We start from the raw sequence: 23046 nt of genomic DNA on the forward strand, positions 1-23046 counted from the left end.
GGTGGGTTTCAACTACCACCTTGCAGTTAGCAGTCCAGTCTCACAGAGCCATGGTATAAGGAAATTAAATTAGGACAGACAAGGAGATGTAAAAAGCAACTAGTTGCCTCAAGTAAGCGCAAGTCTTCATGCCCAGATAAAATCATTTGAAGGGTCCTGAAAGACCAAAGCTACAAGATATCTGAAGGCCGCTTTCCTAGAGTGCGGTAGGGGCCCAAGACTAGCAAATGTTCAAATGCTCAAAATGTTAAAAAGGTAAACTGTGAAATTAACAAACTGATAAACTTGTAAAAATCCAGCAGTTATTATTTTAGGAGAACACTTATAAGCACTTGAGGTTAGCCAAGTAGGAATAGTGTAAACACATTTTATCTATATTGGACTCAATTAGTAAAGTCGTAAACTACGACTTAAGAAATTGTGGAAGTAAAGTATCTTCATTTCAATTAAAGTTTTAATGAAGTTTCTCATGAATATATCCCATGAAGGTATGTGAACTGGATGTTAATACTATTAATATTGGAAAGAAAAATTGCAGCCAGTTCTTTCTGGAGGCTAGGTAACCATGCAAAGGCATCTCTCCTACAACCCCTTGGACAGTGCCTTTGCATAGTGTTCACTTATCGCCCTGTGTGACAGTAATGGCCAATTTGGTAAAGTATTTGCAACCAGGGCACCCTTTTCCATCCCTAATTAACTTGAACTCCACAACCAGCGAGTTGAGGAGTTTCCTAGAAAGTCACCGGAAGTGGTTACTAGACGACTAGGAAGTGAGCCGAGCCATTCTCGAGCTCTCTATTTTCGTATTTCCTGGGGGCGCGTATCAGCTGGAAGGTCTGTATCTGCCTCGGAGAGGCTTCGGTGCTGCCTGCGGGTCCCGGCTCCAGCTGCGGGGCGGGTGGGAGGTACCGGCGCCGCCAGCCACCGACTTCATTTAATAGCCTCCCGCCCAGGACTCCCGGGTTGCCGGCGGGGAGGAGCGGGCCCTTGTGACTGGATTGGGGAGGGTGGTCCGCTGTGGTGTCCTCTCCAGACTAGTCTTTTCCCGTCGGCTTTCCTACGCTCCTCCAGCCCCTCTTCCTTCCAGCGGCCTCTTGCCCATTCTTTTTATTCTTCTCTCCAGCATTCTTTCATTCCGCCAGTCTTTAACGGAGCGCCTACTAGTGCAGACACTGTTGTAGTCATTGGGAACGCTGCAGCGAACAAAACAGACAAAACTCCCTACCCACACTTAGCCTCTAAACCCACATTTTAGCTAGAGGAGACCGACGATAACCATAGACATAGTAAACAAGTAACTTATGCACCATGTAGGAAAGTATGTCGTGGAGTCGGTTCCAACTGATAGCGACCCTGTATAGGGTTTCCTAGGCTGTAAGTCTTATCTTTCTCCCGCAGAGCAGCTGGTGGTTTCGAACTATGACCATGAGGTTAGCCACCCAATTCAGAACCCATGATTTGCTCTAAAGCGTGTAAGGTATATCAAAATTGGAAGGAGGAGGTAGATTGCAATTTTAAGTATTTAGAGTAGGCCGCCTTGGGGAGATGACAAATAAGCAAACGCTTGAAGAAGGCAAATCACTGATATAGCTTGAGGTGGAGGAACAGTCAGTGCAAAGGACCTGAAATGAAAATATACCTAAAATGGAAAAAGAAGCTCAGTGTGGCTGAAGAGGATTGAGGAGAAGAAAAGTAGCAGAGGAGGTCAAGAGTTAGTGGGCACAGCTGACAGATTTGTACACCATTATGTTGTTATGAGTCGGTTCCGACTCATAGCGACACTGACACCGTATAGGGTTTCCGAGGCTGTGAATCTTTACGGGAGCAGAAAGCCTCATCTTTCTCCCTCGGAACACCTGGTAGTTTCAAACTGCTGACTTTGCAGTTCGCAGCCCCTCCGTAACCACTACGCTACCAGCGCTCCTTGTATGCTGTTATGAGCACTGTTATTTTGAGTAAGCAGAAGAGGAGATTCGAAGAAGTAATGGGCACATCCCCTAAGACCTTGTATGTCGCCATAAAGCTTTTATTTTAAGAGAGACACTGGAGAATTTTGAGTAAAGAGATGAATGGTCCAGCTCAAGTTTTAAAATGATCATTCTAAGTGCTGTGTTACTGAGAAAAGACGGCAAGGCAAGGAGGTTAGTTTGAAGACTGCCACATTAATGGGTCTGCTTAATGGTGATGGTTGCTCAAATCAGGGTCGAAGCAGTGCAGGTAATGAGAAGTTTACTCTGGATTATTAACATTTTCAGTTTGTCTTCCTGTGCTCCTCTCATCACACAGATGTCTCAGTTCTTCAGTGATTCTCTCTTGCTGCTGTAATTACTCTCTCTCTTTCCTTTACCAACTGTGCAGGAAAACGAGGTGTGACATCAAAGCTAGCTTAATGCTGCTCAGGAAGCCCAAATCCAGGCCAGTGTTTGATACACCAAACCAAATAGCAGCTGCCCTACATGTCAGAAGGAACCCTTTGGCCAACATCACCAAGACTTGTAGCCTCACAAAGGAGGCTGGAACCTGAGAAAACCACTTCAAAATGTATTGTCTAGACACAGTGACAACTCTCCAGTCAACAGAGTAGAAACCAGAACAGTAACAGTGGTGGAAGATTACAAAAGAAAGTGGGGTTAAAAAATGTTGCAGGTAAGAAAAGGGGGTTCTGCGATGCATCACAAGAAGTGTGTTCAAGAAAGGAAGAAAGCAGTGGAAGTATTGGTGGGCCTGGGTTTTATGTGTAGAACTATTTTCCTTTTGGATATTATTTTTCCTGTATGACCTGGTGATCGTTAAAACTTTATAGTCATACAAAGTGATTGGATGCTATTTCCATTTTTCATAAGGTATATTAGGAACATTTAAGTGCTGTTGAATCGGTTCCGACTCATAGCAGCCCTGTGTGGGGTTTCCCAGCAGTGGCTGGTGAGTTTGAAGCACCGACCTTGAGATTCAAACCCACCTTGTGGTCCTGTGCATTATCCTGCAGCAGCACCCCAAGACTCCATTAAGAACTGAGTCCCTGATTTTTTTTCTCTCTCCCCTTTTGGTAGACATACTTTCTATTGACAAACCTTTGTTGATTGTAGCTTCCTATATACAAGGGAGCTTTAAAAATTCATGGAAAAAATCCACTATCTTTAAAATCCATTTTTCCACAAACTTTTTAAAGCTCCCTTGTATTTTCTTTTTTTAAAAAAATATTTTATTGTTTATTTGTTTTATAAAAGGGATTCTTTTTATTATTATTATTGTGGTTTGGGTGAAAGTTTACAGAGCAAATTGGTTTCCCATTCAACAGTTTATACACATTTTGTTTCATAATATTAGTTGCAATTCCTTCATGTAACAGCACTATTAGACCCATGTTTTTTTGTGTTTCAGGTGAAAGGTTACACAACAAATTAAGTTCCCATTTAACAGTTTTTATACAAATTGTTCCGTGACATTGGTTACATTTTCACAATATGTCAGCATTCTAATTGTTTCCATTTAGTTTGTTCTGTTTCCATTGGTCTAGCTTCCAAGCCCCTCCTTATCTTCTCATCTTTGCTTTTGGGTAAATGTTGACTATTTGTCTCATATAGTTGATTGTTTAAGGAATTATATTACTCATGGGCGATACTGTTTATTTTATAAGCCTATGTGTGGTGCTGTAGGATCTGCACTGGACTGCAATCTGAAAGGCCAGCAGTTCTGACTCACCAGTTGTTCCTGGGAAACCGTATACAGGGTCACTCTGAGTTGGAACCAACTCAACAACACTTAACAACAACAGTCCATTATTTGGAGTCCTGGTGTGGCACTGTAGGATAAGCACTGCACTGCCCACCACTAGGTCAGTATGGTTCAAACCCACCAGCTGATTCTCGGGAACCCTATACAGGATTGCTATAAGTCTACATGACTGCAATTAACAACAACATCTATTTGACTGAAAAATGACATCCAGGAATGGCTTCAGTTCCAAGTTCAAAGGGTGTCTTAGGACAACAGTCTCATTGGTCCAGTAAATCTGGCCTTTAGGAATTTGAATTTTCTTGTGTGTTTTTCTCTCATTCTATCCAGGGCCTTCTTTTGTGTTCCTGGGCAAAACAGTCAGTAGTGGTAGCTGGCATCAATCATTCGATGGACTGTTATTCCTATAAACAAATTTCTTCTTTGAGTCTTTAGTTTCTTTCATTCTCATTTGTTCCAGTCAAGTAGAGACCAATAGTTGTATCACAGGCTTTTAAAATCCCAGATGCTGCTCACCAAGCAAGGTATAGAACATTATCTTTGTGAACTATGTTACACCAATTGACTGAGTTGTCCTATAGGACTATGATGCTAAACCTTTTAATCTAGTAAACCAGGCCCATCCATGAGGTTTGGCATATATTTAGGAAGTCTTTGTAACAATGCCACCTATGAATTTTATTTTATATATATATATGAGTTTGTGGAGCACAAACATGTCTATGTATGTTAACTACAAATATACATGCATGTGCATATGCTCACATATGTCTTTTCATGCACATATGCCAGGAGCCAGCCCTGGCAAATTTATTCAGGGTTTTTCCGAAAACGGATGCGGCGTTGGCGAAGGATGGGTCTTAATTCAAATTCTTCTTCTTACAGAGTTTATTATTCTTATTTCTATGCTACTCTACTCTCTCATTCTTTACTGTCCTACTCATTCTTTACTCCCCTGCTCTCCTGCTCATCTCTTCTGCGTCTTTTCTCCCTTCCCCTGCTTTCATTCTCTCCTCTCCTGCTCATCTCTTCTGCTTCTTTTCTGTCTTCTCCTTCCTTCCTTCTATTCTTTCTTCGTCTCCTCTCCACCTCATATTCCTTCTTCTCGCCCTTCCTCTCTCTACTTCTACTTACCTCTACTTACTTATTCTATCTTACAACCCTCTTATATACCGTTACAAAAAACATTGCTTTCATAGCAATCAATGACATCAAAATACAATCAAGTCTGGGGCACATTCTTCATGATTTACAACTCTTAGATGTACAACAGGGATGGGAAGTTACAGCAAAGAGACATTATCTCAAGGCATACGAGACATTCTGGCGCCTTGAAACCATTTGTTCCTACATAAATCTATTCTTTTCTCTGAGAAGCAAGTTAACCTTCACATATGTTTCTTAACCTTTGTCTGTTAAGTCTTGTTAATTTTAGTTGTTAAGTGCAATTAACTCTCCATTAACTTCTTCCATACACTAACTGTTTATAGCCTACAAAAACATCACTTATCAGAACATTTAAAAAAACTGAGGCTATGAAAACAATTTCCCTATTTTACTGATCATTAATTTAAGAACGTCTAAGTCAGATTTTTTATTTAGTATCTGTATATACCCATAGCCTTTATCTATAGTCTAATTGTTTTTAGGAATTCTTGTACCCACAGCCCGTATTTATGGCCTAGTTGCTTTTTTAGGGATCCTTTATTGCCTTAAACTAAGGCTACAAGGAAGAATGTTTACAATCACTAAACCTAAGCTGGTAGTAATTCAACTGACAAATCCTGTCTCCTAATAGTCTTAAGAACATTGTTAATATAAGTATTAAAACTACCTATGATTACAAGTAGAATAAGATGTAGCTAATATATGGCTTCTAACTTTTAATAAAAATATACTGAAGTGTAGGAAAGTCAAAATCTAAAGTAAAGGGATACTAATAAAATCATGAATAAATCAGAAAATGATTCAAAAGGAAAAAAAAATTCACTAGGGGCCTACGCATAGAATATTTCTTCCTTGCAGCTTTGCTATTCAAGGAAAATAATCTATTGTTGCTCTGCAAAAACAATGAATTCTTCTATGCCCAGGTTTCCCCATGTCTCATTTATTTATTTTAATTCCTCGATTAATATGTCTCAATTTATTCATTTTAATTCCTTATTAATAAAATTCCATATTATTATTATGGCCCCCGCCACACATACAAAGGGGCTTCAAAAGATTCATGGAAAAATTCCATTATCTTTCCATTCTATTTTTCTATGAACTTTTTGAAACTCCCTTATATAAACATACATATCTATCTATGTAACCCCATACACTTTTTGGTTGTTATTACTTTGCTGTAAAATTGTATGTTACAGAATTTACCAGAATTGCCCCTTATTCTTATATACTTCTTAGCATCTTCACTTACATCAGTCACATTGTACAAGTTTCACCCATATTGAGTACTGCCTTTCCTATCACCAAAAGCAATGTCTGTTCCCTAGACAGTAATTCCCTGTCTTACCTCTCCCATCCCTGGTAACAATAGAATAACATGATTCTCTGTGTGTATACCGATTCCTGATTTTTTATAATAGTGAGATGAAGGGTGTATTGAGAACCAATAGTTCACTTTTTTTTTTAATGTCTATAATTTTTCAGCAGTACTTTTTGACTTACCCTCATATTTCAGCATGTTTTTTTCAATCTGTTGTTTAAGCTAAATCATGTATTTCTCACTTTAACCATATCTTTCTAATATATCCAAATCATTCACTGTCATAGTTTATGTATTTTCTCAAAACAGTATACATTACTGACAGCTCAGTTTAACAGTCTAGATCATTTATTTTTTGCATTAATCCTCATTTAAAAACAAATAGTAATCATTCTCACTGAGCCAGAAGTTAAATTAAAGTAGAAAATTATACTTTTATGTTATCTAGGGAAATAATTTTAAAATCTTCTTACATTTAAATCACCAAGAACCACTAAAATATCTTAAGAAGTTCAGTCACTTTCTAATTGTATTGTTTGCCTTTGTTACAATTGTCTATATATTTTAGAGATTAGATCCTTATCAAATGTTATTGCCAAAGATTTTTTTTCCCAATCTATAACTTCTCTTTTTACTCTTTTTGTAAAGTTATTTGATGAGCATAAATATTTAAATTTTAGCAGTTCCCAGTTACCTAATTTATCTTGTGTTACTTGTGCCTTTTCTAATTGTGTTTGATAGACTTTTTAGATAAAAAGTTAAATTTCCTAATTTTTGTCCCTATATTATCTTCCAGGAACTTGATAGCTTTAGTTTTAACTTTTAGGTCTTTGATCCATTTTGAGTTAGTTCTCATATATGGTGTAAGATATAAATGATGTTTCCTTTTTCTGCAAATGGATGATCCAGTTTTGCCAGCACCATTCATTAAAGAGACTTTCTTCCCTTTGTTGAGGATCAGTTGTCTGTAGATGGATGGATATGCTTCTGGGTTCTGAATTCTATTACATTAGTCTATGTTTTTGTCATTGGACCAGTACCAGGGTATTTTGATTACTGTGGTTTTGTAATAAGTTTTGAGGTTGATAAGTGTGAGGCCGCCTACTGTGCTCTTCTTCAATATTTCTTTAGGTTTGGGGGCTTCTTTCCTTCCCATATAAAGCTGAAATTAGTTTTTTCATTTCATTTAAGAATGCTGTTGATATTAACATGACTGATTGCGACTGTCACAACTGTAAAGGTAGAGGTTTTGTAGCAATAAATGGGAAGTGGTTGATCTTGCAATCCAGGAGTGGAGGACCCTGGGACCATCAAGAGAGAAGAGTGGAAGCAGTGATGCCCACGATGGAGGCAGAGACGATGACATGGAGAGATTGAGCAGCTGGGGACTCTAGACTCAGGGAGGGAGAGGGGCTGTGTGCTGGCGACCTGGGGCAGGCTTGCAGGGTATACCCTTTGGTTGTTTGAATGATGGTATATTCCTGAGTGTTTTGGTGTACATCCAAAAAAAAACAGAATAGAAGCAAATGCAAATGTTAAATGCATATGGAAGGGATTGTAATCATTACAATAAAATGAAATGCGATAGGTTGAGTGTAAAACTGAAACTGTCACTCAATTCTCAATAAAAACTTAAAAAAAAAAGTGATTGGAGGATATGAAATGAAGCAGTGTTACTGAAAGCAGATGCACAACACTGCGTCATTCCATTGGTATAAATCATACAAATGGTCTGCAATGTAAATGTTTAGGATACTTTTGCTGAATTACTGAAGCAATAATAAAGTGTGATAAAAAGAATGCTGTTGAGATTTAAACTGGAATATTAGAATTGAATAATGTTGACTGTTGGTTTTATATATGGTGGTGGTGGCCATGTGCCATGGAGTCTGTTATGACTCATAGTGACCCTGTATAGGGTTTTTGAGACTGTAAATCTTTATGGGAGCAGAAAGCCTCATCTTTCTCCCACAGAGTGGTTGGTTGGTAAAGTTGAACTGCTAACCTTGCTGTTAGCAGCCCAATTTCTAACCCACTACACCACCATAATGACCTTGTATAGGATTTCCAAGAAACAGCTGGTGGATTTGAGCCTTGAGGTTCAAACCAACATTGTCGTTCAGTGCTTATTCTATAGCACCACACCAAGACTCCTTGGTTTTTTATGTTGTTTTGTTAACGTGCCGTTGAGTCAGTTTTGACTCATAGCAACCCTGTATAGGGTTTCCAAGGAGCAGCTGGTGAGGCTGAACTATCGATCTTGTGGTTCAAACCAACCTTTGCGGTCTAGTGCTTGGTTTTGCATATATGCCCTTAATAATGGTGTGAAATTTCCCTTCTATTCCTATTTTGCTGCAAGTTTTTATAGTAAAGGATGCTGTTGTTGCTGTTTTTAAGTCTAGTTGGTTACTACTCATAGCAACCCTGTATAGGGTTTCCAAGGAGCGGCTGGTGAGTTTGAACTCGATTTTATCAAATGCCTTTTCTGCACTGATTGAGATAATCATGTGATTCTTTTCCTTTGTTTTATTTATGTGGTGAATTATGTTGATTGATTTTCTACTGTTGACCCACCCTTGCATCCCTAATATGAAACCCATTGATCGTGATGTACTGTTGAAGTCCATTGTCTAGAGCTTTGTTGAGAATGCCCATGAACATACTATTTCCTTACCTCCCTAACTTCATTGTTTTTATTCTGTGCCCTACAATAGCTTATGCTGTCAGATGAGACATCAGGATCACCACGCCAACTTCTTTGGACCACTGATACATGGCTTCTGCAGGACACAGGTGAGGCACACAGGGTGGTGGGAATCTTGGGAGCTGAGAATGGAGTAAGGGTGAGTGAGAGATATTTTCCTGGGGCCCAGAAATCTGTTCATTTTTCAGCATTTATAAAAGGCCTTCTATTGCATGGCTGTATACTGAGTCTGAGTTGTTATTGAGAACAATTACATTAATTATCAAAGATTCGTAAGAAAAGATTATACAGAGCAATTTATCAAAGAAAATTAAGGCAGTCTATTATTATATTAAATGTCTTTGATAAATTGCTTTATATACTCTTTTCTTGTAAATCTTTGATTTGCATTCTATCATTTATATGAGGGGGTGTAGCTCAGTGATAAAGTGTGTGCTTAGCATGCCCGAGGCCCCGGGTTCTTGCCTGGGACCTTCACTTTTGTTTTTTGGAATCCTGTTGTGTCACTGCAAGATAATGCACTGGACTGCAAGGTTGGTTTGAACTGTAAGGTCAGTGGTACAAACTCACCACCTGCTCCTCAGAATGACCTTTACAGGGTCATTATGGGTTGGAACTGACTCGATGGCACTTAACAACAACAATCATTTAGTAAAGATATAATAGTACACATACGTGTACATAAATACTTACACATATGAAACTTATAATTCAGTAACTCCTGCCCAATCACCAGTTTCCTAATATGCAAAATCTGAAATAACTATAATTTTACTTCTGTAGAAGTTGGGACCCTGAGATTTCAAAATATAGTATATATAACTGAGAAAAAGAGTAAACTATGGGTAAACAGGAGACGATATAGAAGTAGTGGCAACAGAGCAAAAGTTTTGCCGTGAAACTTTGGGTAAAATAAAGCTCAAGTAAACAGCTTTCTGCTATTCTCTGCTTATAGCCAAGATCCATCAGACTTGCAGCGATGATTATCTCTCACTCCTGAATCTGGCTTGAAATTCTGTTAGCTCTCTATCAGTATACTGCTATACTTGTTTTTAAATTATCTTCAGCTACTACAGAAAGGGTGAGCTGACCTAGAGGAATAAAGTTTAATTAGTAATGTGAAATTATACATCTCACTCAACCCATAATTTATCATACCTGGACACTTTTGCACTTTGAAATGCTGTGTGTGCAATGCTACATTGTTGTGGGAAAGATGAGGAAATTAGTAGGAGAATCACAGGGGGATTCTCTAATAAGACCAAGGAAAATATTTTTCTAATAAATTAACTAGTGGTAGACCAACCATTAAGTTACCTAAAGGAATAAGCTGGCTATTTCCACTCTTTCCTCACCCTTCCTCCCTCCCCCCACCCTCAAAAAAAAAAAGTGTTTCTGGAGAAAATTACTTCAATTTTTGAATATAGAAGCTATGAGTTCATGATTTGGATTTCTTGCCCTTTTTGTTTGGGGATGGGATAAAGAGGATGGCAAACCAGAGAGAAACATGTAGTAGGGGAGGGAAAGGAAGACAATACACAGCTTGACTGCAGTGTGGGCACCAGGAACTGAAACTGGAGAAATAATAGAAGAGGATACTGTAATGGCTGTAGGCTTAACCCCTAGACTAGAACCTGCAGAAGCTTCATCTGGGGAAGGGTTGAAAACAAGGGTTTTTTAATGCTGTGCCAAATTAACTCTTGGCTTTTTTCCCCTGTCTCAGCAATCCCAACTCCTCAGTCCCGTGCCTTTGCCAAAGATGGAAGCCAAGGAAACCTGCCAGAAGCAGCTACTACACTGATGGCCCAGACCCAAGTGAGCTGAAGCCCCTCCCAGCCTTCCTGGAAATATAGCACAGCCGTCTACGTTTAACTCTGTTTCACTGTCTTCTTGGCCTATGCAGCTTCAAGTAGAGGTGTTCCCTCTCATAAGGGGTCACATGTGGATTGTTTATTCTTTAATTTTCACTTCTAAAAGCCCAGGTTCCCTTTCCCTTTCACATCCCCAACTATTCACCAAAGCAGTAATAGCCTTTCACTTTGGTAAACATTCACCCTACAAATGCTTTCCTACTGTTTCTGTTTCCTGAGGAAACTATGGGATTTTTTTTCCAGGACAGTAGGAACATACTGATTCAGGAGTCAGTGACATTTGAGGATATAGCTGTGAACTTCACTGACCGAGAGTGGCAATGCCTGACCCAGGCTCAAAGACATCTCTATAAAGATGTGATGCTGGAAAATTATGGGAATCTGGTATCACTTGGTAAGGACTTTTCCTGTGTATGGTTCAGTACTTGCTTTTCTCTCTGTCTCTGCTTTATATAGATGTTTATAGGATCTCAGTTTAAAAATCAGAGCCCTTATTTTTATCATCAGGATTGTCCCCTCAAACTAGAAATTTGAGTTGCCTCTATTATACAGAGAGAGAATTTTCTAGCCAAACGAATTGCTATTTCTTGATTCTTTGAAATAGAATTTTTCCTGTATGAAGGAGACACTTAGCTTCTTTTCTCTTTGGATTCCTGTCTCCTCTAGCATTTTCCATTGTTGTTGTTGTTAAGTGCCATCGAGTCAGTTCTGACCCATAGTGACCCTGTACAGGGTTTCCGAGGGTGTAAATCTTTACGGGTGTAGAAAGCCTCATCTTTCTCCCGCGGAGCGGCTGGTAGTTTCGAACCGCTGACCTTAAGATTCGCAACCACTACGCTACCAGAGCTCCTTTAGCATTTAAGCTCCTAGTCACGAGCCCCAAACAGACAACCTTCCATCCTCCAAAAGAGCACAGGGAAAAGCACGCAGATAACTATTTCCTAAAATCTCCTTCTTTGTCCTTTTAAGTATGACTTATCTAAGAAAGGCCCTACCTAAACATGTCTTTGTACAAGCCCCCTGAAAAAAATATTTTCCAGTACCCAAATGGACAGTTCTTTCCTGTGGCCATGTGCTTACAGAAGGAATGGGAGTGTTAGACTGTTCTTGGTTGCTCGACACACTATCTTATTCCTTCTCTCTAACCAGGATTTCTGTTTCCTAAACCTTCTTTGATTGCCCATCTGGAGCGAGGGACAGAGCTCTGGGTTCAGGATCTACAGGACAGGGAGTTCCTGAGCTGTTCCTGCCCAGGTGAGTGATAGAACTTCTAGTTTTCTCCACTCTTCTATGTGATGAAATGGTTATAGAAGGATCCAATTGGTGGGTCATCTATTGTGAAGGAGCCATAATGTAAATCCATTTAGTAAGAGAAACAGTCCTGGTCTGGAGCTGTAGGATCAGCACTGGACTGCTAACCAAAAGGTCAACACTTCAAACCCACCAGCTGCTCCTCAGAAACCCTGTACAGAGTCATTGTAAGTTGGAACCAACTCAGCAAGTAACAAGCAAGAGAAAACAGCAACAGATGACTTAAGCACTTATCCTGTCGTTATCTAATTTGTTTCTTACAGCCTATCTAATAATGTTGTTAGATTCTGTCGAGTAGATTCCAACTCATTGCAGCCCTGTGTACAACAGAACAAAACACTGCCCAGTCCTATGCCATGCTCACAACTGTTTCTATGTTTGAGCCCATTATTGTATCAATCCCTCCAAGTGTCAGTCCATCTTGTTGAAGGTTTTCCTCCTTTTTGCTGTCCCTCTACTTTACCAAGCATGGTGTCCTTCTCCAGTGATTGGTCCCTCCTGGTAACATATCTAAAGTATTTGGCTCTCAAAATAATTCAACCTCACTTCTAGCCTACTAATGTATAGCCTGTCTAATAGGTTCTTGGAAATTTGATCCTCAGAAAAAGGCTCAGAGAACATTGCTCTTCTGTCTCCAGTTTTCTTCAAGACCTTCCCTGTTTTGAGTCCTGGGCCTTTCTCTATATTCTCCTGTTATGAAGTTAGTTTTTCCTCGTGCCTTCAACTATCAGCTTTGATACAGATGCAATTTGGTAAAACTAATCTTTACCTCTTTCCTGGGCATCAGACTCATGCTTCTAACTCCTGATTTAATTTTATTTATATATATATTTTTTAATATTCCATTGTCATTTGAAAACCAACACACCTAATGTCAAACTCATTTTTCACAAAGCTATCTCTTCACTAAACTATCCCTATTTTTATCTCTCATTCTGCCTTTTTCTTAGTTTGCCTTTCCATTCTTCCTGACCTGCATGTCTAACCAGTTATGAAATATTACCAGTTCTTCCTTCATTGAAACTATTTTCTGAATTTGTTCTCTGAAAGATTTCTTTACTCTTTCTCCATTATTTATATGCCTACTTCAACTACCCAATTGCAATACCCACCCTTCCTCCTTTCTTTCTATCCTTAAAAAATACTGAGCAACTATGTATACAAGGCAGTATACACGGTATTAGGGCTATAGAGTCAAATAAGATATGGACCTTGCCCTCGAGAAGCTTAAAGTCTAGTAGGGACGACAGGTTGGTTTTGAATCCAGTCTTACTCCAGAGTCAGGGCTCTTCACTCTAAACTTTGCTTCCTTCTCACATGGTTGGTTATCTATGGAATTCCATTGAAGTATTTTTAAATTAAGGGATGACATGATCAGATTTTATTTTTTTGGAAAACTAATCCAGAAACAATACAGAGGATGAATTAAAGAGGAAGAAGACTAAAGGACATTCAGGAGGTATTGCAATTAGTTAAAGAGACTGCTCTGGTAGTGGAAATAGGGAGAAAGGAGAGAGTTAAGTGATAGTAAGAAGGTTGATTTAAATTCCTCAGTTGCCAATAACAAATTAACTTAAGATAACTTAAATTAAAAAAAAAACAAACAAAAACACAAGAATTATTGAACTTCAGAGGTGTACCATGGAACCTAAGGGCATATTCTGGAAAGCCACCAGGACCCTCTCTCCTCTGCTTCTCTGTGGATCTGCTTCATTCTTCTTTGCAGATCGACTTTCTCTGCTTCTTAGACCATCTGGCAAAACATTCTCTCTCCTACATCATATACCACTGGTCCTCAAATTGAAATATTGAAAACCTAGCTACCCTAAGAGCCTTATCTTTCCTACTCCGCAGTCATAATTATTCCAGAGGCCAAGAAGAGAGAATCTGACCTGATTTGGGCTGAGCATTCCTCCTTTCTAATCAACCCTACCCAAATGAACAGAATCACATCACAGAAAGAGAACTGTCTAGGGCTTAGAGAGGTACTATACCGACATTTCAGCATCCTCTCTGCAGCTCACTTCACTGACAGAATTTGTAAAATGTTAGCTGAGTAAATATGAGATTAGGTAGAAGGAGTTAAAGATGAAATCTTCTTGGCTGATGACTGGGTGTACAGAAGGGCCATTCAGTAAACTAAGAGAGTCTAAGGAGGAGTAGGTTTGTAAAGATTTTTTTATAAAATGTACTAAGTTTGAAATATCTTGTCATTGCTGCTGTTAGGTTTCAGCAACTCAGTTCTGACTCATAGTGACCCTTTACACAACAAAACAAAACCCCGCCCAGTGCTACACCGTCCTCACAACTGTGGTTATGTTTGAGTCCATTGTGGCTGCCACTGAGTCAATCCATCCATTACCTCAGCCTGTTTCCCGACCCTTGACCATTTTTCCTTTTCCCCTACCCAAATATTAGCAAATTTTTAAGCACGGAAAAGTCATTTATTTTTTTACCTCTCCTGTCTCACGTATTTTCTTTCTTCTGAATATATGACATTGTTATTTTCTCTTTTTAAGTGTCAACTGACAAGACATGGCTTGAGATTAAGAGAGCATGTTCAAAACAAGAGGTTTTTGAAAAAGGAGATGTTTGTTGGATGAAATTTAAAAGTTGCCTGAAAGTTGATTCTCAGGTTCCTGAGGTTGAAGAAGTTCATGTGCAGAATGTCAAATTTGAGAATCAATGGGAAATACCCATGAGGGAGAAACTGGGAGAAGAGAAAGAAGTCTCTGAGGATGTGACTATCAAGAGAGGAAAGATCCAGAAAGTATTTAGAAAAAACATCCATCCAGACTCAAAAAGCATCCCATATAAGAGAGTTCCTACAGAACAGAAACTCCACAACTGTGACAAATGTGGCAAAAACTTCAGCTGGCATTTAGACCTAATTCTCCATGAGCTAATTCATTCTGGTGAAAAACCCTATGTGTGTAATGAATGTGGGAAAGCATTCAAGACCAGAAATCAGCTTTCTATGCACCAGATAATCCATACAGGGGAGAAACCATTTCAGTGTTCCCAGTGTGGGAAGGCCTTCAATAGTAGGTCAGCCCTTTGCCGACATAAAAAAATCCACAGCAGGGAGAAGCCTCATGAGTGCAGGGACTGTGGGAAAGCCTTCAAGACAAAAACCCGTCTCAGTATACATCAGATCATCCACACTGGGGAGAAGCCCTATGACTGTAAAGACTGTGGTAAGGCCTTCCAGTTTAGGCATTCCCTTACCATCCATAGCAGAATCCACTCTGGGGAAAAGCCATATGAATGTGAGGAGTGTGGAAAGGCCTTTAGGGGGAGCTCAGACCTCACCAAACACACAAGAATCCACACTGGTGAGCGACCTTATGAATGTAGTGAGTGTGGGAGGGCTTTCACTCGGAGCTCAGACTTAAGCAAATACAAAAGAAGCCACACTCAGGAGAAAAACTATGGGTGCCCTCAGTGTGAGAAAGCCTTCAGTAGTAAGGCAGAGCTCTCCAAACACAGAAAAATTCACACTGAAGAGAAGCCTTACAAATGTAAGGAGTGTGGGAAAGCCTTTCGTCATAACTGTAGACGCAGAGCTCATGAACGAGAGCACACTGGGGAGAAGCCCTATCAATGTGGGGAATGTGGGAAAACTTTCCAGGATCGGCACTGCCTTACCATCCATCACAGAACCCACACTGGAGAGAAACCATATGAATGTTCAAAGTGTGGTAAGGTTTTCAGTGGGAAGTCAAACCTGACCAATCATCAAAGAATTCACACTGGAGAGAAACCTTACAAATGTGAGGTATGTGGAAAAGCCTTTCACCATAGTTCAGTCTTGAGGCAGCACAGAAGAATCCATACTGGTGAGAAGCCATATACTTGCAATGACTGTGGCACATCTTTCCGCCAGTGCTCAGCTCTAATTGGACATAGGAGAGTTCATACTGGGGAGAAACCTTATGAATGTGAGGAGTGTGGGAAAGCCTTCAGAGTGAGCTCCAATCTTACTGGGCATAAAAAAAGAAAGCATAGAGTATGGAGAACCCATGAACATGATGAGAGGGGAACATCTGTTTCCCAGACCTCAGTAGTCAATATTGTGACCACCAACACCTGAGAGTAATGATTCCGGTGTTCACACTTTCCTGTTTGTCTTCCTCCCTCTTGGAGTGGTCCTACTTGATTCCCTGACCCTTAATTGTGAGATCCCAAGGATTTCATTAACCTTCCTATTTAGTAATTGATTTCTTCAGTGAGTACATTCACTTCCAAGGCTTTGTCTACCACTTCAGAACAGTGCTATCAAATAGTTACTAGTGCTTGCTATGTATGTACCAGGCACTGTTTATACATTTTAACTAGTTTCATCCATACAACAGCCCTATGGGATGAGGAAATTGAGGTATAAAAAGATTAAGAAAGTTGCCCAGGATCACATGACTAGCAAATCCTCCACAAATGATGCTCAAATGCTCAGGCTTATCTAGGCAATTTCCATATGCCCACACAAAATCTTATTGAATATGAAGCTATATCTAAACTCAGGAAGAAAAAAAAAAGCATTTTTTATTGATAAGCATTGATTTTTTTCTTTAAGCAGAATGTGTTCTTGTTTATACTTGAAGTCTCAATGGTACTATATAGGATCGGTACTGTTGAGACTCAGAAAAGAGCAGATGGGCAGATTTTTAAATTATAGATAAGTAGAAGTCAGCAGTTTACATATAGAAAGAACATGAAGCCTGTCCTACTTTAAGTTATCAATACACAAAAAATTTTTTCTAACTGCTCATATCTGAAATAATTGCCATGTCTTTGCACAACATATGAAATGCTCTTTTAAATTTACTAGTGAATTATATCTATCTTTTCAAGTCTCCCAGTGTCGGTCTGGCATCTATCCCTTTCTCTACCAAGTGTTTTCAGGTCATAAATGCAGACACAATTAACATAAATACTCACAAATGAGGGGGTTTCAAAAAGTTAGTGGAAAATTGAAATTAAGTGATAATGAAATTTTTCCATGAACTTTTTGAAGCACACCCCCCCCATACAATTAGGTTGTTAAAATAGAATTTGAAAATCCTAGAAAGGAATTCCATTGTGACAAGTTCATTAGCATAATGCCAATAATTGAGAATCAAATGTAGTTCTGAGTTTTCTGGATAAGAGAAGAGATCAACAGCATTTTTCAGAGGTATGTTACAAATTAATAATTGAAAAATAATAAGTTTGGGAAATACCAGCCTGGTGGTGTTTTATTTATGCTCTCAAAGAATTCTCAGGACCTATAATATCCTCATGTCCATTTTGAATCTTAAACAAGGGAGCTCATAAGCATTGTTTTTCCAAAAGCAATTGACCACGTTTGAAAGAAAATTTTTTTTCTCAAGTTTTTATTGTGAATTGAGTGATCGTTTACATGGGAGAACATCAGTTTTACACTCATCGTTTCATTGCAATGATTACAATCTCCTATGTGCATCATCATTCAACAGTATTTGCTTCTATTCCCTCTGGTGTTTTGTTTTGAGAGGTACACAAAAACACTCAGGAATATATAGTCATTTAAACAACCAAGGGGCACATTCTGCAAGCCTGCCTCCAGGCCTCCAGCACACAACCTTTCTAATTCCATGAGTCTAGAGTCCTCAGATGCTCTTATTTCTCCATGTCCTCATCTCTGCCTCTATCCCAAGCTGCTGCTTCTCTGAATAGAGTCCTACATTCTGCTCATGCTCTCCATTGATGGTCCTAGGTTCCTGTTCCTGGAATGTAAAATTAACTACTCCCGCTTTTTGTTACGGAACGTCTACCTTTATAGTTGTGACAGTCACAATTAGTCATGATAACAATTACTCACTGTTGAATCATAAGAATCTTATCCCCATCTCTTTTCACCAGACCTGTCTAGACAAGATGAAAATTATTCAGTGAGGATTCTACCTTCCCGACACACTCTGAAACTAAACTCCCTCTTGAAAACTTGTAAGCCAGTCACTTCATGCCTTTATAGCACCCCCATTTTAGGTAAGCAATGTCTAAATTGCCTATCCCTATCAGCCCTCTATACAAAGGGGATAGGATTGATACTTGATGTGAAGACTTCTTCCCTCTCAATTGGTATTTTGAGCTACTATGTAAGTATAGGTCAAGTTCATCAAATTGTAGCAATTTATACTTTTATTACCTTTATCAAAAAGTTTTTTGTTTTTTTTTCAAATCTTCCTCTAGTTGAGTTCTGATCATCAAGCCATCAAAGCTAGATTGAATGGATATTATCTACAAGTTTGGGTCTTATTGTGTGTCTCCCTTCACTTCATATCAGCTGGACAGTTCACTCTCAGCTCTAGCCATCTGTGTCTATGTCCTTGTCCATGAACTCAGGAGTCCCCAGGTCTCACCACACTTTGGACCAACCAGCCCTTCCTCCTCTCATCTCCAGGTTGACAGGAGTCTACAGAACATGGTCAAACTCAGCCCATTTTGAAGAATTTTTATGAGTTGTTTCACAAAACATTTTGGGAAATGTTGGGTTTGCATAGTTAATAATGAAGGACAAGGACTCCAAGAGAGTATTTTCTAGTAATAAATCCAAAGAGAATTACATGATCTATTATACAAAAAGCAATGATTAAAATACTGTTCCTTTGGTTCAGTTTCTGCAGAAAATTGCAGCATGTTCTGGACGAAACTGGATATATGACTTTCAGATAAAACAACACAACTTCAGAACAGATCTTAGAATGTCTGGAGAATTAGCAGTGGTTTTCCAGTCTTCATGAGTATGAGGACACCCACACGTAAGGGAAGCTGTCCTCTTCTAGAGAATCTAAGTTTTTATTGATCACAACAGCATATATATGCTTTTGGAAAATGCATATACATGTGCAGAACATTTATTTCACTAACTGTGGTGGGTATGTGACTTTTGGAATTCACATGCTCAGCCCAACTGAAGAATAATTACCTAAAATGCATCCCTTGATAGCACTTCTTCTCTCGTCAGTCCTTAACCAGGATCTAGCAAGCTGGCAATTCTAACTTAAATTCTGGGCCATCCTGGAGTGTTGATATTTTATTTTGTTGATGGGAGAATGATATTCATATGTGTAAGTTATTTTTGAAGTAAGGTAATGGTTCAATGAAGAGTTCAAGATAGTGATTAGGTATGAAGGAAAGAGTGATGGGAATAGAGTAGCATGTAGGTTATGTAAAGCTTAATAATGTTCTAGCTTGGAGCTGCCTGATGGAAATTTAATGCCAACCACATAAATAATTTTCAGTTTTCTCATTAAAAGTAAAAGAAGTAAAGTTAATTTAAAAATTTTTTTCTAAAATATTTTAACATGTAATCAAAAATTTTTAAAAATGAAATAGTTTACATTTTTTATTTGTGCTCCGTCTTCCAAACCCTGTGGGTATTTTACACTTCGAGCATCTTAGTGTAAATACTTGATCTGCACTTAGATTTCATGAAATTTGGAGCTAAAAAAATAGTCACACACCCAAGTTGTCCCAAACATACTTCAAAACTTTCCAATAATTTGATTTAGAATACTTTTTAAAATTAAAAAAAAAATTTTTTTAGAATACAGTTCCTCAAACATACTGGTCACATTTCAAATGCTAAATAGCTAGCTACATGTAAGTAGTGGTCATTGTTTTGAGCAGTGTAGTTATAGATCTTGTGTGACATCTTCAAAAGTGTTCATTTTAATAGGCTTCAAAACTTCCATACTAGCTACTTATGTTTCTGTATGTGTTAAGTATAATAAAAGGAAGCAAACAAAAAATAACTTTAGAAAACCAATCCATAGAGCCTAGTTTGTGCAAGCAAGCTCCAAGAGAATAAAAACTAATGTTTTCAAATAAGGAGAAAAAAAAAAAGATCAAATACAAAGAAAGCATAGGGATGCAGTTAAGTGCCGCCTAGTCAATTCGGAACCAAAGCGACCCTGTATAGAGTTTCCAAGGAGCAGCTGTTGAGCTTGAACCACCCTCCTTGCAGTTCAAACGGCTTTGCAAGCATTAACCCACAGTGCTACACCAGGATTTCATTATAAAATAGAAATCCTGAGATTTGCGTGCCCAGTAAACAGTGCCTATGCTTGGCTGCAGAGGGAGACACTATACTATTCATATCTTCCAAGGCTGTTCTTAAAAAGATGTTTCAGATCAAAAAGCAGCGTCTCACATTTCTCACAAGTTCAGAAATTGAGATAGCCATGGAGAACTATCACTCAAGTTGTTCTTCCATTTATTAAGAATTGTCTGTCCCTGGTGGTCTAGTGGCTAGGATTCGGCGCTTTCACCGCCGCGGCCCGGGTTCGATTCCCGGTCAGGGAATGTGCTCATTTTGTAGTCCTGGTATGGTGCTGTGGGTTGCTGGAGATTGTTATTTAGGTGTCTAATCCATAGTTCACCTAGAGTATGACAGAAAGAAACATTATCTGCCTGTATCATCCTCAAAATTCCTGCTCTTCAGCCCATTGTTGTAGAATGGGAGCAGGAAGCCTCATCTCGTAACCATTACGCTTCCAAAGCTCTTTATTGCTACCACTGTGTTCATCCTTTCATTGAGGATCTTCCTCTTTTTCACTAACTTTGCTAAACACCACCATGTTCTTCTCCAGGGACTGGCCCCTCCTGATAACAAGTCCAAAGTACTAACAGGAATTCTTGCCCTCCTGCCTTTTAAGAACATTCTGGTTCTACTTGTAAGACAAATTTGTTTGTTCTTAGACTTATAATTAGGGTTCGAATTTTACACAGAAAAAACATTATTTTAGTGGTGATTGCTCCATATTTGAACAATAATTTATCTAATGCTTGTGAACTTCACAAGACAAAACTCTGAGTTTCATGAGAGTATGGACCCTCTGTGCTGCTGTTTCTCTCCAAATGAAAGGCTTCCTCGCTGCCTGGAGCGGGGGTGAGGGGGTGGGAGTGGGGTGGGGGGCGGAAACAGAGGCTGAATCCGAAAATAATTTGGAAGCATGTCTCCCGTTACAAGGGAATCCCAGAAGTCTAACAGCTGTTCAGACTTCGTAAATGCCATCGACTCATACCGAACCTGTATATGGTTTTCGAGGAGCAGCTGGTGGGTTTGAGCCGCCGCAACACCGACCTTGTGGGTTCGTCAGTCCCGTGCTTAACCTACAGCGTACAACCAGGAGTAGGAGCGATGAAAGCATTTCTTACATGCTACCTATTCCTGCATCCACTGTACCTATACTAAATTTGCTGCTCAATAATGAGTTGTTTAATTTATCTTGGTATCAGCTCTGAAAGATAGAACTCAGAAGAACCTGCCTAACCTCTGAGAAGAATTGGTTACAACAGTCTTCAAGAATAAATTTACCGTTGCAGGAATGAAGCAGAAAAAGTCTTGGCAGCGGTGGGATTCGAACCCACGCCCCCGAAGAGACTGGAGCCTTAATCCAGCGCCTTAGACCGCTCGGCCACGCTACCGTCTGGAAACCGTTTACTATTTTTTTACTTTAAGAGTAAATATTGTTCCTTTCGTCCCGCCACGGGTATTTTATAATTCTTTTCTATTCTTTCTAATATGGCCCAAGTATCCCTACCTGGCATTCAGCCACTACCCAATTCGAGTCTCGACACTTCGCCCCAGCACAGGCTACAGGGGGTGGTGAGAATAGTGTACCTGAAACACCTGTCCCGAAGTCACAATGAATGATTCCAGCGCGAGCCCCGACGCCGCGGAAAGTAAGTTTTGTGGTTTTGACCAAGAGGACACTACAAATGAAACTGGAGCGGGGAGCCCCCATGGACCCAACACCAGAAAGCGAGTACCTCCGCTTACACCAACGAAAGGGCCAAAAAGCGCAGTCCAGGAATCAATCTATGAGGGAACAGAATTTACTGCAACATTACTGAATGTTTTCTCAGTGAGAACTGCTTGCTCTAACCCAATTAATTTGTTGTGGAGAAATTAAAATTAAAAAAAGAAAAAGCAGGAATAACTCAAAATAGACCCTTCCCCAAGAACAGTTAGGGTTCCCACAGAGACTGCTCCCTACAAGCAGAAATATAAAAAGAAATGCAGCAGGGGTTCCTGCTCTACAGAGAAGACAAAACATGACATGGGGAGAAGAAAGTGGAGTTCAGAACCATTTGCCACCAAATCTAGATTAATTTCCTCTGAAAGGTTAGATGGAAAGGAGCAGAATAACTGTAGTATATCCACAAATTTGACATGCTATACTATTTTCAAGTTTATGTCAGAGTAAAATTTCTTAGAGAAATTTACCTTACATATGTGTCAAAATTTATTTAACTCAAGGAGAGAATTGGTAAGATGATAAAGGGATGTTTCGAGTTAAAAGAGGTTTTGGAAATTGTAAATTCATATATTGGGGACAGAAGAGAAAGAATGTGGAATTAACTTAATTTGTGAGGGGAAAATAAAAAAACCCTGCTACTTCTTTTACCATAATCGTTAAAGACGCCATGTCCTCATCTGTTCTTAAAGTCAGATCAGAGCACCTCTATCTTTGTTTGGAAACATCCGGAGAGATCACCTGTGCACCAAACATTTATAAGAAATAAGAACGAAAGAATAAGCAATAAATCTGTGGCTGCTCTTTAGACAAACCAAGTAAGAAAATTTCATGCCCCAACACTGGAATTAACTAGTTCAGAGACAACCAATCCTTGTCAAAATCAATTCTCACAGCAACAAAGATTTTATTTTCTAGAAATAATTATTAGTAAATCTCTATTTACTAAGATTTAGTTGAAAATTTTTTCAGGTGTTCAGAGACGTCTTTTTCGAAAAAGTTTTGTGGTCTTTTGATGTTTGTGGTCTTTCCCCTCATAGGACAACCCCGACAAATTGTGCATTGATAACGGGGAACAAGTGGAGGCGCTAGAGAGACCAGTAGTTCCGAAAACATTTAGGTCCAAGCATAAAAAGACTGTCTGTAATTCTGGGA

The 23046-nt window shown here is 39.2% G+C and overlaps 1 protein-coding gene and 2 non-coding genes across 3 annotated transcripts; 2 read left to right on the top strand and 1 right to left on the bottom strand.

Annotated features, from left to right (window-relative positions):
- The first annotated feature begins 482 nt into the window (after positions 1–482).
- ZNF311 (zinc finger protein 311) lies at positions 483–16202 on the top strand. Its single transcript, XM_006872864.1, has 6 exons — positions 483–488; positions 716–905; positions 10651–10742; positions 11042–11192; positions 11948–12052; positions 14629–16202. Exons 1-6 carry the CDS (start codon positions 483–485, stop codon positions 16200–16202), a joined length of 2118 nt encoding a protein of 705 aa, XP_006872926.1.
- A 4160-nt stretch (positions 16203–20362) lies between these two features.
- Positions 20363–20434, top strand: TRNAE-UUC. Its single transcript has one exon. It is a non-coding gene; the product is annotated as a tRNA-Glu (tRNA).
- Positions 20435–21477: 1043 nt separating this feature from the next.
- TRNAL-AAG lies at positions 21478–21559 on the bottom strand. The gene has a single exon. It is a non-coding gene; the product is annotated as a tRNA-Leu (tRNA).
- Between the last annotated feature and the right edge of the window lie 1487 nt (positions 21560–23046).

Source organism: Chrysochloris asiatica, unplaced genomic scaffold, assembly GCF_000296735.1.
Source record: "Chrysochloris asiatica unplaced genomic scaffold, ChrAsi1.0 scaffold00213, whole genome shotgun sequence".
Lineage (NCBI taxonomy): Eukaryota > Metazoa > Chordata > Mammalia > Afrosoricida > Chrysochloridae > Chrysochloris > Chrysochloris asiatica.